The 12,757-nt window shown below is 39.4% G+C and overlaps 1 protein-coding gene across 2 annotated transcripts in view; it reads right to left on the reverse strand.

Annotated features, from left to right (window-relative positions):
• Positions 1-9,582, reverse strand: part of LOC127792022 (uncharacterized) — a 35,963-nt gene extending 26,381 nt beyond the window's left edge. For both annotated transcript variants that reach the window (XM_052322303.1, XM_052322302.1), the window contains exon 1: positions 9,082-9,582. In XM_052322303.1, coding sequence (XP_052178263.1) covers positions 9,082-9,448 — 367 coding nt within the window. In that variant the 5' untranslated portion in view covers positions 9,449-9,582. The remainder of the gene's footprint in view (positions 1-9,081) is intronic.
• Between the last annotated feature and the right edge of the window lie 3,175 nt (positions 9,583-12,757).

Genomic DNA, 12,757 nt, shown 5'->3' on the forward strand with positions numbered 1-12,757 from the left:
TGAGCATACTAAACAGCTGAATGAACTACAAGAACAGTTGGCAATAAACCCTGGGGGAAGCAGGGGATATACCATGGCATAAGGATTGATCCGATACCGTGGTAGGATAGTAGTAGGGGAAGATCAGGCTCAGAAGGAGGATTCTACAATCCCTGCATGACTCTCCCTTGGGGGGCCATTCAGGCATTCGGGCTACCTATCACAGAGTAAAACAAATGTTCTTTTGGGCAAGACTCAAGAAAGAGGTAATGGAATTTGTGTTATCTTGTCCTACTTGTCAAAGGTGCAAACATGAGCATATGGCGTTACCGAGACTCCTCCAACCATTGGCTATTGTAGAACAGGCTTGGCAAGGGGTGTCTATGGACTTCATTGAAGGACTACCCCGGTTAGAAGGATAAGATTTTTACAAGCCATTTTTGGCAAGAGCTGTTTAAAAACCTGGGGGTAGGGCTACATATGTCCACAGCATACCATCCAGAAACGGATGAGCAAACAAAAAGAGTGAATCAATGCTTAGAGTCTTACCTATGTTGTATCTATTTTGCTAAGCCTAAGAGTTGGAGCAGATGGTTATCTATGGCACAATGGTGGTACAATTCGAGCTACCACAATGCCATCAAGAAGTCCTCATTCGAAGCGTTATTTGGATACCCAACTCCTACCCTACCTTCCCTGATGAATGCTCCCACAACTGTGCCGACCGTGGGAGAATATCTACAGCAAAGACAGATAGTAACTCAGCTACTTAAGAAGGAGCTAACCACTGCTCAGAATCGGATGAAGCAAGTGACAGACAAAAGGAGGAGTGCTCGAGACTTTAATGTGGGTGATAAAGTGTATTTGAAAGTCAAGATATTCCTCCAACACTCTTTCTCCTCAACCCCTGCCTCTAAGTTGAGCCCCAAGTACTTCGGGCCATTCATTGTGCTTGCTAAAGTAGGCAAGGTAGCTTATAAGCTACAACATAGTTCTGAAAGGCGAGAGGCGCAGCGACGCGCAAAGGGTCCTGGAGCCTGAGGCGCGCCTTTGCGAAGCAAGGCGCCTCACACCTTTTAGAAAAAAAAACTCAAAATATTGTAAAATCATAAACAACTATCAAATTATCAATAATAACACATTGATATCATTCATGATTCATTATCTTCAAATTCTAAACTAACAACATCAAAATTGATTCATTCATCATGCAAATTCTAAACTAGAAATATCATCAAAGTTCAAACTTAAAGTCTCAAACTCAAACAAGTACCAATCATAATGCAAAGTTCTAAACAAACGCATAAACACTACAAGTCCACAATCAATATAAAGAAGTTTTAATCAATCATCATCAAGGAGATCATCAACATCAAGGTCAATATCTTCATCTTCCCCTTCATCTTCTTCTTTATCTCCCAATTCTTCTCCCTCTTCCAAGTCTTCATCATCTTCGGTCTCTGCCTCACTTTCCTCCTCTTCTTCAATCTCCTGAGTTACTAGCCGCTTTGAAGTCGAAGTCGAAGTTGAACCCGATGGTGATCGAGTTTGTTTAATTCTAAATCGATAACTAGGCTCTCCAACTCCTACAGCCACAGCGACATTACTCCATATCAACCCATCCCCAACGTCATCTGGAAAAACAGTTTCATCATCTTTATCATTCTCCTCATCAAGTTTTCCAGTCAACCATTCATTGCTTTCATCAATGTGGGTCAATATGATAGGGTCAATGGTATCACGCATTTGATACCGACGCTTCAATGCTCTATTGTATTTCACAAACACCAAGTCGTTTAAACGAAGTTGATCAAGCATGTTTCTCCGTTTAGTATGAAGCTGCAACAATTTATGCAAAAACATACTAAGAATAAGCTACATGAAACAAACCAACTACTAATAAAAATTGTAAGTGTTATATGTACAATGCACTTACATTTTCAAACACACTCCAATTACTTCACACCCAGATGAACTACTAGTCAAGCTAAGAATTTTAATTGCAAAATTTTGCAACGTGGGTGTTGACATTCCATATGAAGCCCACCATTCAGTTGTCCAATAAAATTCATGGGTTAATTATTATCTATTATTTAGAATGATTATATATATAATGTAATATATATATGTGTGTACCTAGTGATTTCTCAGCTCTCTTTCTAATAGCCATATAGTTTCCAAATAACCCATTTGCCTTACTATACATCGAAAGCTCCGCATCAATTTGGTCTTGAACCTTTACATTTGGATTTAACTTTCTAATGCATTCATATAAGCCAGTCATGATCTCTGGATCTATACATTCAGCCTTGTAGAAATATTCTGGGTTCAAGTACCAACCAACAGCGTGCAAGGGGCAGTGAAGCTGAACGTCCCATCGATTATCAATGATTTGAAAAATGGGTGCATACTTCTTTTCATCCCCATTAAAAGAGTTAACAATCGCTTCTTTAGCCCTATCCATGGCCTCATATATGTATCCCATAGCCGGCTTCTTCTCACCATCCACTAAGCGCAGTACACGCACCAATTGACTAGCCACCTTTAAAGCATATACAACATTGTTCCAAAATGAAGGCATCAAAATCACTTCTACAACCTTTTTAGCCCCCGCTGCTTTTACCCACTTGCTTGTCATCCACTCCTCGGAGGTAAACATCCTTCTAAGGTTGCTTTTCAGACTATGCATCCTGCCCAAAGTGATAAAGGCAATTGCAAACCGTGTTTTTGCAGGCCTCAACAACTCTTTCTTGTCAGTAAACCTTCTAAGCATGTTTACTAGACCCGAACAAGTATATATGTAGCTATTCACCATAACAGCTCTCTCAAATGTCTTCTTCATATTAGGCAACTTGAAAATATCTTCCAACATTAAATCCAAACAGTGCGCTGCACATGGTGTCCAAAACAACGTAGGATATTTTGCCTCCAAAAATCTTCCCGTTATTATTTAGAGTGAAATTAACAAGATATGAGTAAATAATAAATATCTAATAAATATTCAAATTGTTTTATTTATAAACATAATACAAATTACAAAAAAATGAATTTCATACCTGCTAAAACATTGTTTGAAGCACTATCGGTGACCACTTGCACCACATTTCTTACTCCAATCTTTTCCACACATTTACTTAATAATTGAAACATCTTTTCCCCAGTCTTTGAATAGCTAGAACCATCAACAGACTCCAAAAACATACTTCCTTTAGGAGAATTGACTAAAAAGTTAATCAATGTCCTTTCTCTCTTGTCTTTCCAGCCATCTGACAAAATGGAACATCCATATTTGGCCCACTCCTCTTCATGATCTTTCATCATTTCACGAGTGGCTTCCACCTCTTATTTGAGAAGGGGAAACTTGACTTCATGGTAACTAGGCGACTTCACACCCGGACCATACTGACCAACTGCTTCTATAAATACTTTAAAATTGTCATATGTCACTGCATTGAATGGAATGCCTGCATCATACATCCATCGTGCAAAGCTTCTACAAACTCGAGCTCTTAACTCTTTTTTTGCAAAATCATTCTCACCCAACCTTATTTGCTTTCCTTTGCCCTTGCTTTTCAACACATTAACTTCTGGGTCTTTAAGAAAAACATCAAATGGACCCTTTTGTGTTAGCCCTTTAACACTACCAATACCGCTTCCACTTCCGGTAGATACATTGGGTCTTTTTCTACTTTGAGGCGGCAGCTCATCATCATCATCATACCCTTCACCAAATTGAAGATCATCATCTAACGGTGCCATATTTCACTCATCCCTGTTATTTTTCTTCTTTTGCATGTACTCTCCAATCTCTTCTTTTACTAATGAAGGACATTTTGGACAAGCTTTAGTATTCCTAAAGCCACCCACTAGATGTTGTTTCGCACGAAATATACCACTTTTTGTTACTTTACGACAAAATTCACATGTGGTGGTATTTCTATCATTAGAATCAGCTTCAAAATAATTCCATGTCGGGTCAGTTTTGGAAGTGGTTGACAACATTTATTGGGCTGGCTGCTGCAACACAGTTCCAACTTCCATAAAATTCTCGAATCAAACACGAAAACAACAACCATATAAACTATAAAGAGAGAGCAGCAACCAGCAAGAGAAATTAAGCAAGAATGCAAGAAATAATCAAATAAAACACAAGTAAATAACTCACAAGATAGGAGGCGAACTCACAAGAAAAGGGGAGGCTGGAATGGAACCGAGATTGGCAGCTACTGCTTAACAACTTGGACTTGAAGAGCAACGGACTACTTAACAACTTGAGAGGAAATTAACAAGATAGGAGGCTAGCCAAGCTGGAGAGGAAATTAACAAGATAGAAGGAGGGGCCTAGCTGGGGAGGAGAGGAAGAGAGGAGGCAGGCGTGGCTGGAGAGGAAAGAAAAAGGAAGATCAGGCCGAACTGGAGAGGAGAGGAGGGGGTCGCGGCTGGAGAGGAGAGGAAGAGAGGAGGGGATCGTGGCTGGAAAGGAGAGGAAGAAGAAGATCGGGCCAAGCTGGAGAGGAGGAAGAGACAAGGGGGTCACGGCTGGAGAGGAGAGGAAGAAAAAGATCGAGCCGAGCTGGAGAGGAGGAATAGAGGAGGGGGTCGCGACTGGAGAGGAAGAAGAAGATCAGAGAGGCTGGAGAGGAGGAAGAGAGGAGGGGGTCGCGACTGGAGAGGAAGAAGAAGATCGAAGAGGCTGGAAATGATGCGGGCGAGGAAGAAGAAGATCGGGAGAGGCTGGAGAGGATGCAGGTGAGGAAGAAGAAGATCAGGAGAGGCTGGAGAGGATGCAGGCACTGCTGGATGCTGGAGTCGGGAGAGGTTGGAGCGATTGGGCTGCCAATTTTAATTAAAATACCTAAGTTTCATGTGGCGCGCCTCACGCCCCAGCGCCTAGGCGCGCAAGGCGAGGGCCTTGCCAAAACCACCTCGCCTCGACCCAGGCGAAGCGCCAAACTGGCGCCTTGCGAATAAGCGCGCCTTTGATAACTATGAGCTACAACTGCCTGAAGGGACATCCACTCATCCGATGTTCCATGTGTCACTACTAAAGAAAGCAGTGGACCCTACAACAACAACCAGCCCCCATCTTCCCCCAGTAGATGAAGACAGAGAGGTACCCGCGAAGCCCCAAGCTATTGTAAACCGACAAATCACCTACAAGGATACTATTCCCCTAACTGAAGTGCTGGTCCAATAGAACCAATTACACCCAGATAACACAACCAGGGAATACTTACTAGACTTGTTGAAGCAGCACCCCCGAGCAACCCAGCTACTGTCTTTTCTTGGGGACAAGAAAAAATTCAAGGGGAGGGGAAATGTCATGACCCTAAAGGGAGGGCAAGGGCCTAAATGTAATTAGTAGCTAGAAGTAGCAAGGCTGTAATTAGCCTAATATTGTAATAACCCATAGCTGTACTAATTAGTTACAACTATAGCCACTTGTAGATGGCGATTAAAACCATGAGGCTGCCTATAAACGGAAGTAAGGCACTGAGGATGAGATTTATGCAATTGAATAGAAACATAAATCTTTGCCTCCAAATTCTCTCTCTCTCTCTTTTCTTCTAAATTCTCCCTCCTCCTAATTCAAACTCTTTCTCTCCCTCCAATTTGAATTCTGCAACTACTTAGTTCCCAATTTGCATAAGTCTCAAATCCGAAATTTATCATTGTCGTACCCCTTCCTCTCTCCGAGAGAGTTCTTGCCGAGAGAATTATCTCAGAGAGAGCTCTTGGGGAGAAGGCTACGGAGGCCTTTCGGCAGCTACCGATAAGCTCTCTCAGAAGAGGCCTTTCCACAATCACATAATTGCTCTCTCGAGAAGCATCTTGAGAAGCCTCTCCGACAAGCCAACAAGGCGTTGTACACGTGTCCCAATCAATCATTGAGACCTGGACTCCTATAAAAGGCAAGGCACAACACGATTGGTGGGATCTGAATATCTAGTAATCGAATCTTGATTCCCTCAAACTTCCCTTTCCGAAGCCTTTTACATTTCTTTCCGCGAGCCTTTCCTTTTTCCCATACTAACTTGACCGTCAAAGGGTCTTTGCAGGAGATCCTTCCCGCAAGCCTTCTAATATTTGTCTCATGTTGCAATTCTTCTGAAAGCTGAGCCCAGGTCGTCTTTGTCCCTCTGAGAGAATCCATGTTCTCTCCGAGGCCTTTGAAGCACCTTCTCAAAAGAGACTCCTTCTCTTTTCGAAAACCGATTGATTCCTCTCCGAGGGATGTTTAAGACCCCCTTCGAGAGCCGTCTACCGAATCCGGGCGTCAAGCCAGTCGTACCTTTTCAAGAGACACTTCCTCTCCGAAGGGCCCCATCCGCAAGGCTTTCTCAGCCCTTCCACATCTTTCTTCTCTCGAGAAGCCCTATCTCGGAGAGAGCCCTTTCAGCGGTTGTACTTTCAGAGACCAACATCTCACTCGGGTTCAGACGACGGTTTCCCTCACTCCAAAGAAGTTTCTATTGTTGTATTTTTGGCAACAACACCAACAAAATCAAGCGCTTGCCCATCAGGAACTGGCGATAGCTACCGTCCAAGGCGTTTACATAGAAGTAGACTTTTCCACCGACCATAGCCAAAATGGCGAAGGCTTAAGAAGAAAAGAAAGAAAAGGACGAAGGAGCTTCCAGAGAGACAAAGGTTTCTCTCCGAAGAGAAAAAGAATCCTTTCGGGAAAGACAAAGGAACCTTCCCCAGAGAGAGAAAGCTTATTCCGAAAAGAAAGAAAACCTACCCCAAGACAAATTAGTTCTTCTGAAGAGAGGAAATGTTATTCCAGAAAGATAAAAAGTCTTTCTAAAAAAAGAACAAGTCTCTCCGAATGAAGAAAAGTTATCACGAGTAAGGGATTGTTTTCCAAAAAGAAAGGTGTTCTTCCGGAGAGAAAACTCTGCGAAAAGAGATCATCGAATAAATTAAACAAGAAAAGAAAAATTATCGAAGTAAGTTAAGCAAGTCCTTTCGGGAATGCAGAATTTCTTTCGAGAACAAGAGAGGCCGAGAGAATTTCGAAGAGAAATCGCAGTTACTAGAGGTGAAAACACAAAAATGACAGTCGTAAAGCCTGGTATTTATAGGCGAGTTCTCTAGAATGCAACGGTCGCAATAAACCCCTTTCCAGTGAGATGATTCTCTCCCGGCAAGGCAATTCTTTCCAGAGAAACACTTTCCTCAATCAATGTAAATTCTTTCGGGAGAGACGTTTCTTCCCGAGCATACAACAAAGCAAGATAAAGGGATTGCACTCTTCCATTTCACCCAAGGGTAAAAAAGAAGGGGGGGGGGGGGAATTGTTGTACCACTCGAAATTGAGGGAGAATAGAAAATCTTCCCCGGAGAGAGGTTCTGTCTGGGCAAAGCACAATTATTTTCGAAGAGAGGTTCTCTCCGGACAGAGCAAATTCTTTCCAGAGAGAGATCCTCTCCAAGCATTGAAATTCTTTCCGAAGAGAAGATGTCTCCAGAAAACGCAATTCTTTCCAGAGAGATCTTTTCTCCGAACAACCTAGTTCTTTTCGGAGAGAGATCCTCTCCGAATGTTGAAATGCTTTCAGGCATCGAAATGCTTTCCGAAGATAGATTCTTTTCGAATACTCTAATTTTCCCCGAAGAGGGTTTCTCTCCAGGCGAGCTATTTTCCCTGGGGACGAATCCTCTCTGAGCAAGATGCGAATCACTCTGAGTTCAAGGGAATGTAAGACATGTGGCCATCCGAAATATGGGGGATTTGGCACACGTGTCCCTCCAGGATTCCCGAAAATCACACCCTATAAATACCTAGCTATAAGACACAGCAAAAGAGGTGGGCATTCAGTAAAATCAAGACACACTTATGACAACCCTACTATTATTCATCTGAAATTACCTACATCTGGTTCTGACTTAAGCATCGGAGGGTCATCGCAGGCAAAGAATCCCTGCGAGCCTTCTAACATTTTGTTGGTGATAATAGTGGTCAAGAGAGAGCTTGTTTTCTTCCCCGAAATACAGATCCTTCTCGGAAGAGCCACATGCTTCCCAAAAGTTGAAGACATCCTTCCCGGAAGAACCTAATTCTTCCCGGAAGCTGAAGACATCCTTCCCGAAAGAGTCTCATACCTTCTCGAAAGCCGCAAGCCTCCTTCCCAGAAGAGTCTCATTCCTTCCCAAAAGCCGCAAGCCTCCTTTCCAGAAGAACCTCAACTCTTCCTAGAAATCACTTGTTCAAAGCAAATCCTACTCGGAGAGACACCCTTTCCGAAGAGACCATCCTCTCCGGAGTGACACTTCTCTCGAGTGACACATTCCTCTGGGGTGACTCATACCTCTCGGGAGACATGATCCTTGTCGGGGACACACTCACCTCCCAAAGCGGATTTCTCTATCCTCTCAACGAGCAACATTGTCTGGAGCCAACCACGAACACCTAGCAACCATTCCCGTATTATAAACCTTGATTGTTATATTTTTTGAAACAAAAAGGCAATAACACAAGTTTTCGGTAGTCTTCCTAAGATCTAGCTACAACTTTCTCATATATTCTAGCTATAATTGCCAGGATGCAGAGAAAGACAGCCTCCTGATTGTGTTTCCCCTTTATTTTCCTTCCTTTTCCATTTCTTTTTTCCTCTCTATTCTACCTTTCCAATGCACTTGTATTCCTCAAGTGAGCGTGATTTCCAATAGTATAATTCTCAACCACTTTATCAAACACATTCCTCAATTATGAGCAAGCTTCTGGCCAAATACACGTTGCTCGACCTCTGTGGCAATGACCATCCAGTGAAGTTCCTACATGTTATATCCAACAAGCTACAACTGCAATTCAATAAAGAAACACAGAAGTCTCTTCCCGCAAGCACAATTTAACAGTTGTCTTCTGGATTCTAATTTCAACATATGCCTTGAAGGAATTACTCTAACTGATTATTATGGATCAGTTTAATGCCCGCAAGCACAATAATGTTTGGTTAATGTGTCTCAACGAATGATCATTAACCTCATAAAGCATAGCATTCTTGGCATAACCAAATTGATCATTGAACTCGTAAAGCATAATAAGCGTGCCAAATAATACAGAAAATGGGCAATTGTAAATGTGATAGAACTTGCCATCATTGGACGTTGCAGAACCAATGGTACTTCCGGGAGAAGGCGACTCAAAAGGCTGAAAGAACGATTTCCGAACAGTGAGCTCATCGTCGTCATCCTCAGCCTCCTCGTCCTTCAACGAGTCCCTGGAGTCCTCGCCATCGGTAGACTCGCGGTGAAACCCTAACCCCTGGTCCGGCTGGCCCGATTCGGGGCCATCTGAGCTAGGCTTTGCTTCCGGAGGCGTCTCGTAGTCCTCGTCTCTGTCAAAGACATGAACCGAGGTGATCTCCGCGAAGCTCACCCGCCGAGCCCGCTTCTTCTGGATGGCAGCGGTGCCGTCGTCGGTCTCCGTGTTGCCGCGATCTTCGGCGAACTTCGAAGCCATTCCGTTCGAAACTACTAGTGAATCTCACTGTGAATCTGTGGATTCGCTCTCCGACTGGTTGAAATTCGAAATGGGCGTTCTGAAAACTAGGGCTTTTGAATTAGCACCATGTTTGCCCAATGCCGGTGCTATGAAGAGACCACGAATTTTATTTTGCGCGGGGAGTCCATGCGGTTCAAAAAGGCATGGCCCGTTCCCTGTATTTTACCTATTTACCCCTGAACATCAGTGTTTCAAAATTCAGATTATATAAATTAGAAAAGTAAAAGGATAGAGATTGGACCGTCCTTTTTAATTAATTAATTACTTAAAATTTGTACTAAAAACAAATAAAAAAAACATACATCATTGTATCATATACTTGAAATATACATTATAAAGTGCTATTACTTTAAGTATAATAATTAAAATTTATTTGTCTAATAAAGCTCAACAAGAAATTGGCAGAATCATGCGGAGAACAAAGCCCTTTGGGAGAAATAGTCTGGGACAATAATTGTTTGGGGGAAGCTTGATCTACGATGTGAAGAAATAATCAAAGATAATAGATGAAATAATTGAGAAATGTGAGAGACAAAATAAGGTGTGAATAAATAATTAAAGATTTTTAGTGAGATTTAGTGAAAAATAATTAGGAAATGTGATAAAATAATTAAAAATAGTGGGTCACTACAATTATGCTAAGCTTAATTCAACCTTCTATAAATAAAGAAAACTTGAAAGATTTGAGGATTTAGATTAGAAGAAGAAAGGTTGTAAGAAAAAAAGATTTGAGAGTGAGAGAAATATTGAAAAAAAAAAAAGAAAAAAAGATAGAGAGAGAAAAATACCAAAAAATTCCTAGAAAAATTTCATAGGCTGGGTTTATTAGTTTGTGTGAAAAATTGTGGCAAAAGGCGTTGTTGGATACGCAAATCGAGATTTCATCGCAATATTGAAAAATACCGAATCGCTCCACGGGAAGGTAAGTTATCTTCAAAAATTTCTTTAAAAATTTCAGAAATATTAGAATGATATTCTAGAATTTTTTATGGTAAAATTGGAAGAGAAATGCATGATTAATATTTATTATGGATTTTTGAAGTAATAGATGCTTGAAAATTAAAGGGAAAATGAGAAATAAATAGAATATAGATTTTATAATTATGAGAAAATTTTTAGAGCTTAGAAATATTGTTTTAGGAATTATTGTGAAGAAAAATTGAGAAAATTTTATGAGAAAATATTTATTTCATAATCTTGAGGAATATAATAGGAGGAAATTGGAGAAATTAGAAAAATTAGAGAAAAATTAAAAATTTGATTTTCTTAAGTAATTATGATGCCAGGGTATGTCAAGATTCATAATTGAGTACAATTGGAAGTCCGATGCGAACTTTAAAGTAAAATTACGCTAAGGACAAAATTATCTTTTTATAAGGTAGGTAGTACTATTCAACTGGATTTAGTTTATGAAAATGGCTTGCAAGTGATTTCACCAAAATCTGATTTTATGTAAATAATTTTATCATATTGTCATGTCTTGATGTGAGTATGTCATGTAGATTACATTTACATGTATTGATTTATGAAATATGCATATGAGTATGATAAGATTACATTTACATGTATTGATTTTATATGTTGTATGGGTTTGAGATTAGGTACTGGCTCCGTTACTTTGCCAATGGTGCACTCATACACCCCGGTCTGGTAGGGAGACTGAAAAAATGGCGGGTAATCTTAAGGTGCAATCAACCCAAACATGAGAGTTATGATGTTATGTGCATTGCATACATACATATGCATTATGATGTATTCTTACTTAGATGATTCATCATCTAATATGGGCGTTGCCCCTGAAACATTCAAACGTTCCAGATGAAGTTTGCAGCCAAGACATGGAAGTGGATGAATTGTAAAGACGCAAGACATTATGAAATTAATTCCTGCATTTAGTTCATGTATAAGGACCCGATCATGTATCAGTCGTGCTATGTTATACTTTAAGTTATGATATGTTATGTTGGAAAAAAAAAAAAATTATGTCATGTTTCATGTTATGTTGAAGGACTTAAGTACTATAGTCTAATAATCTTGTGTTACTAATTTCGTTGAGGCGATCATATAATATTATTAATGTTTGAGGTATGTTGAGATTCAATTCTTGCTTCCGCTATTGATGATTACCTATCTTAGCATATATAAAGTAAGTAAGCTAATGATAGGCAGGTAGTAAGGAAATTTTGAAATTACATCATAATGAGTTATAAAAAAATATATATAGTCAAAATTTCCTAAGTTATAACATGCCCATAGAAGTGGGGTGTTACAGAAAAGCTTTATGAACCTCAAAGAAACTTAATTTGTTGTCCGAAAGAGTTAGGTTATGTTCTTTTTACTTTTTAATTTTTAGTTTTGAGTTTTGAATTCATTTTTAATTTTCTGTTTTGATAATCTATTTTTAGAAAATTGAAAATACGTTTTTTTTGTCATTTTGAAAAACTATTTCTCAAAACAAAAAATTAGAAAATACATTCTCTTTGAAATTTTAAAAATAATTTTTTAATAATATTTTATTCAATAAAATTGATTATTTAGTAAATTATAAATATTTAATGTTAATATATTATTAAAAAAATATATACATTTTACAGTTAATGAATTTTGTAATATTTTGTCCCATTACAATAATAAAATATAAATAAATAAATATATTTTGAGTTTTGAGTTTGTTTTGGATGAAAATACTCAAAAATAATTTTTTGTTATTTTGAGTTTTCTTTATAATTTTTTTTTTTTAAAAAAAAAATACATTTTTAAAAACAGTAAAGAGAACGCGTTTTCATTACTTTAGAAAATCGAAAACTAAAAATGATTTGAAAATAACAAAGAGAATGCAGCCTTAGTGTTTAGCTAGAAAAATGATATAATTTTCCATGAAAGTTGATATATTTTCAAGATAAACTTTTGCAAGGTTGCAAACTAAATTAGAAGGCATGCATAGAATTCTCCTGCACGAAGTTTCCAATGTTTAAGTCAACAATTGTCATGGTGTGGTAAATATATAGTGAAATTTAGGTAGAAGTATGTAATGAGGGGTTGTTTGAGATAACTAGGTTTCACCAAGAAAACAAAGGTTACGCGGAGTTGTGCAGGTGCTAGAATACCAAGGGTTGGAAAAGTTTGAAAAGTCCTTGAATACGAAAAGTATTTATAGCATTTAGTCTATAACTAGGACATGTGGCACATGTGCACGAGGAGAGGCAGTGTTGTCCCCGTCGTAGAATGTGGTGTTGTCCCAAGTGCTCACAGTATTATCCTAGGGTT

The sequence above is a fragment of the Diospyros lotus genome, chromosome 15 (assembly GCF_014633365.1).
Source record: "Diospyros lotus cultivar Yz01 chromosome 15, ASM1463336v1, whole genome shotgun sequence".
NCBI classification, from domain to species: Eukaryota; Viridiplantae; Streptophyta; class Magnoliopsida; order Ericales; family Ebenaceae; genus Diospyros; species Diospyros lotus.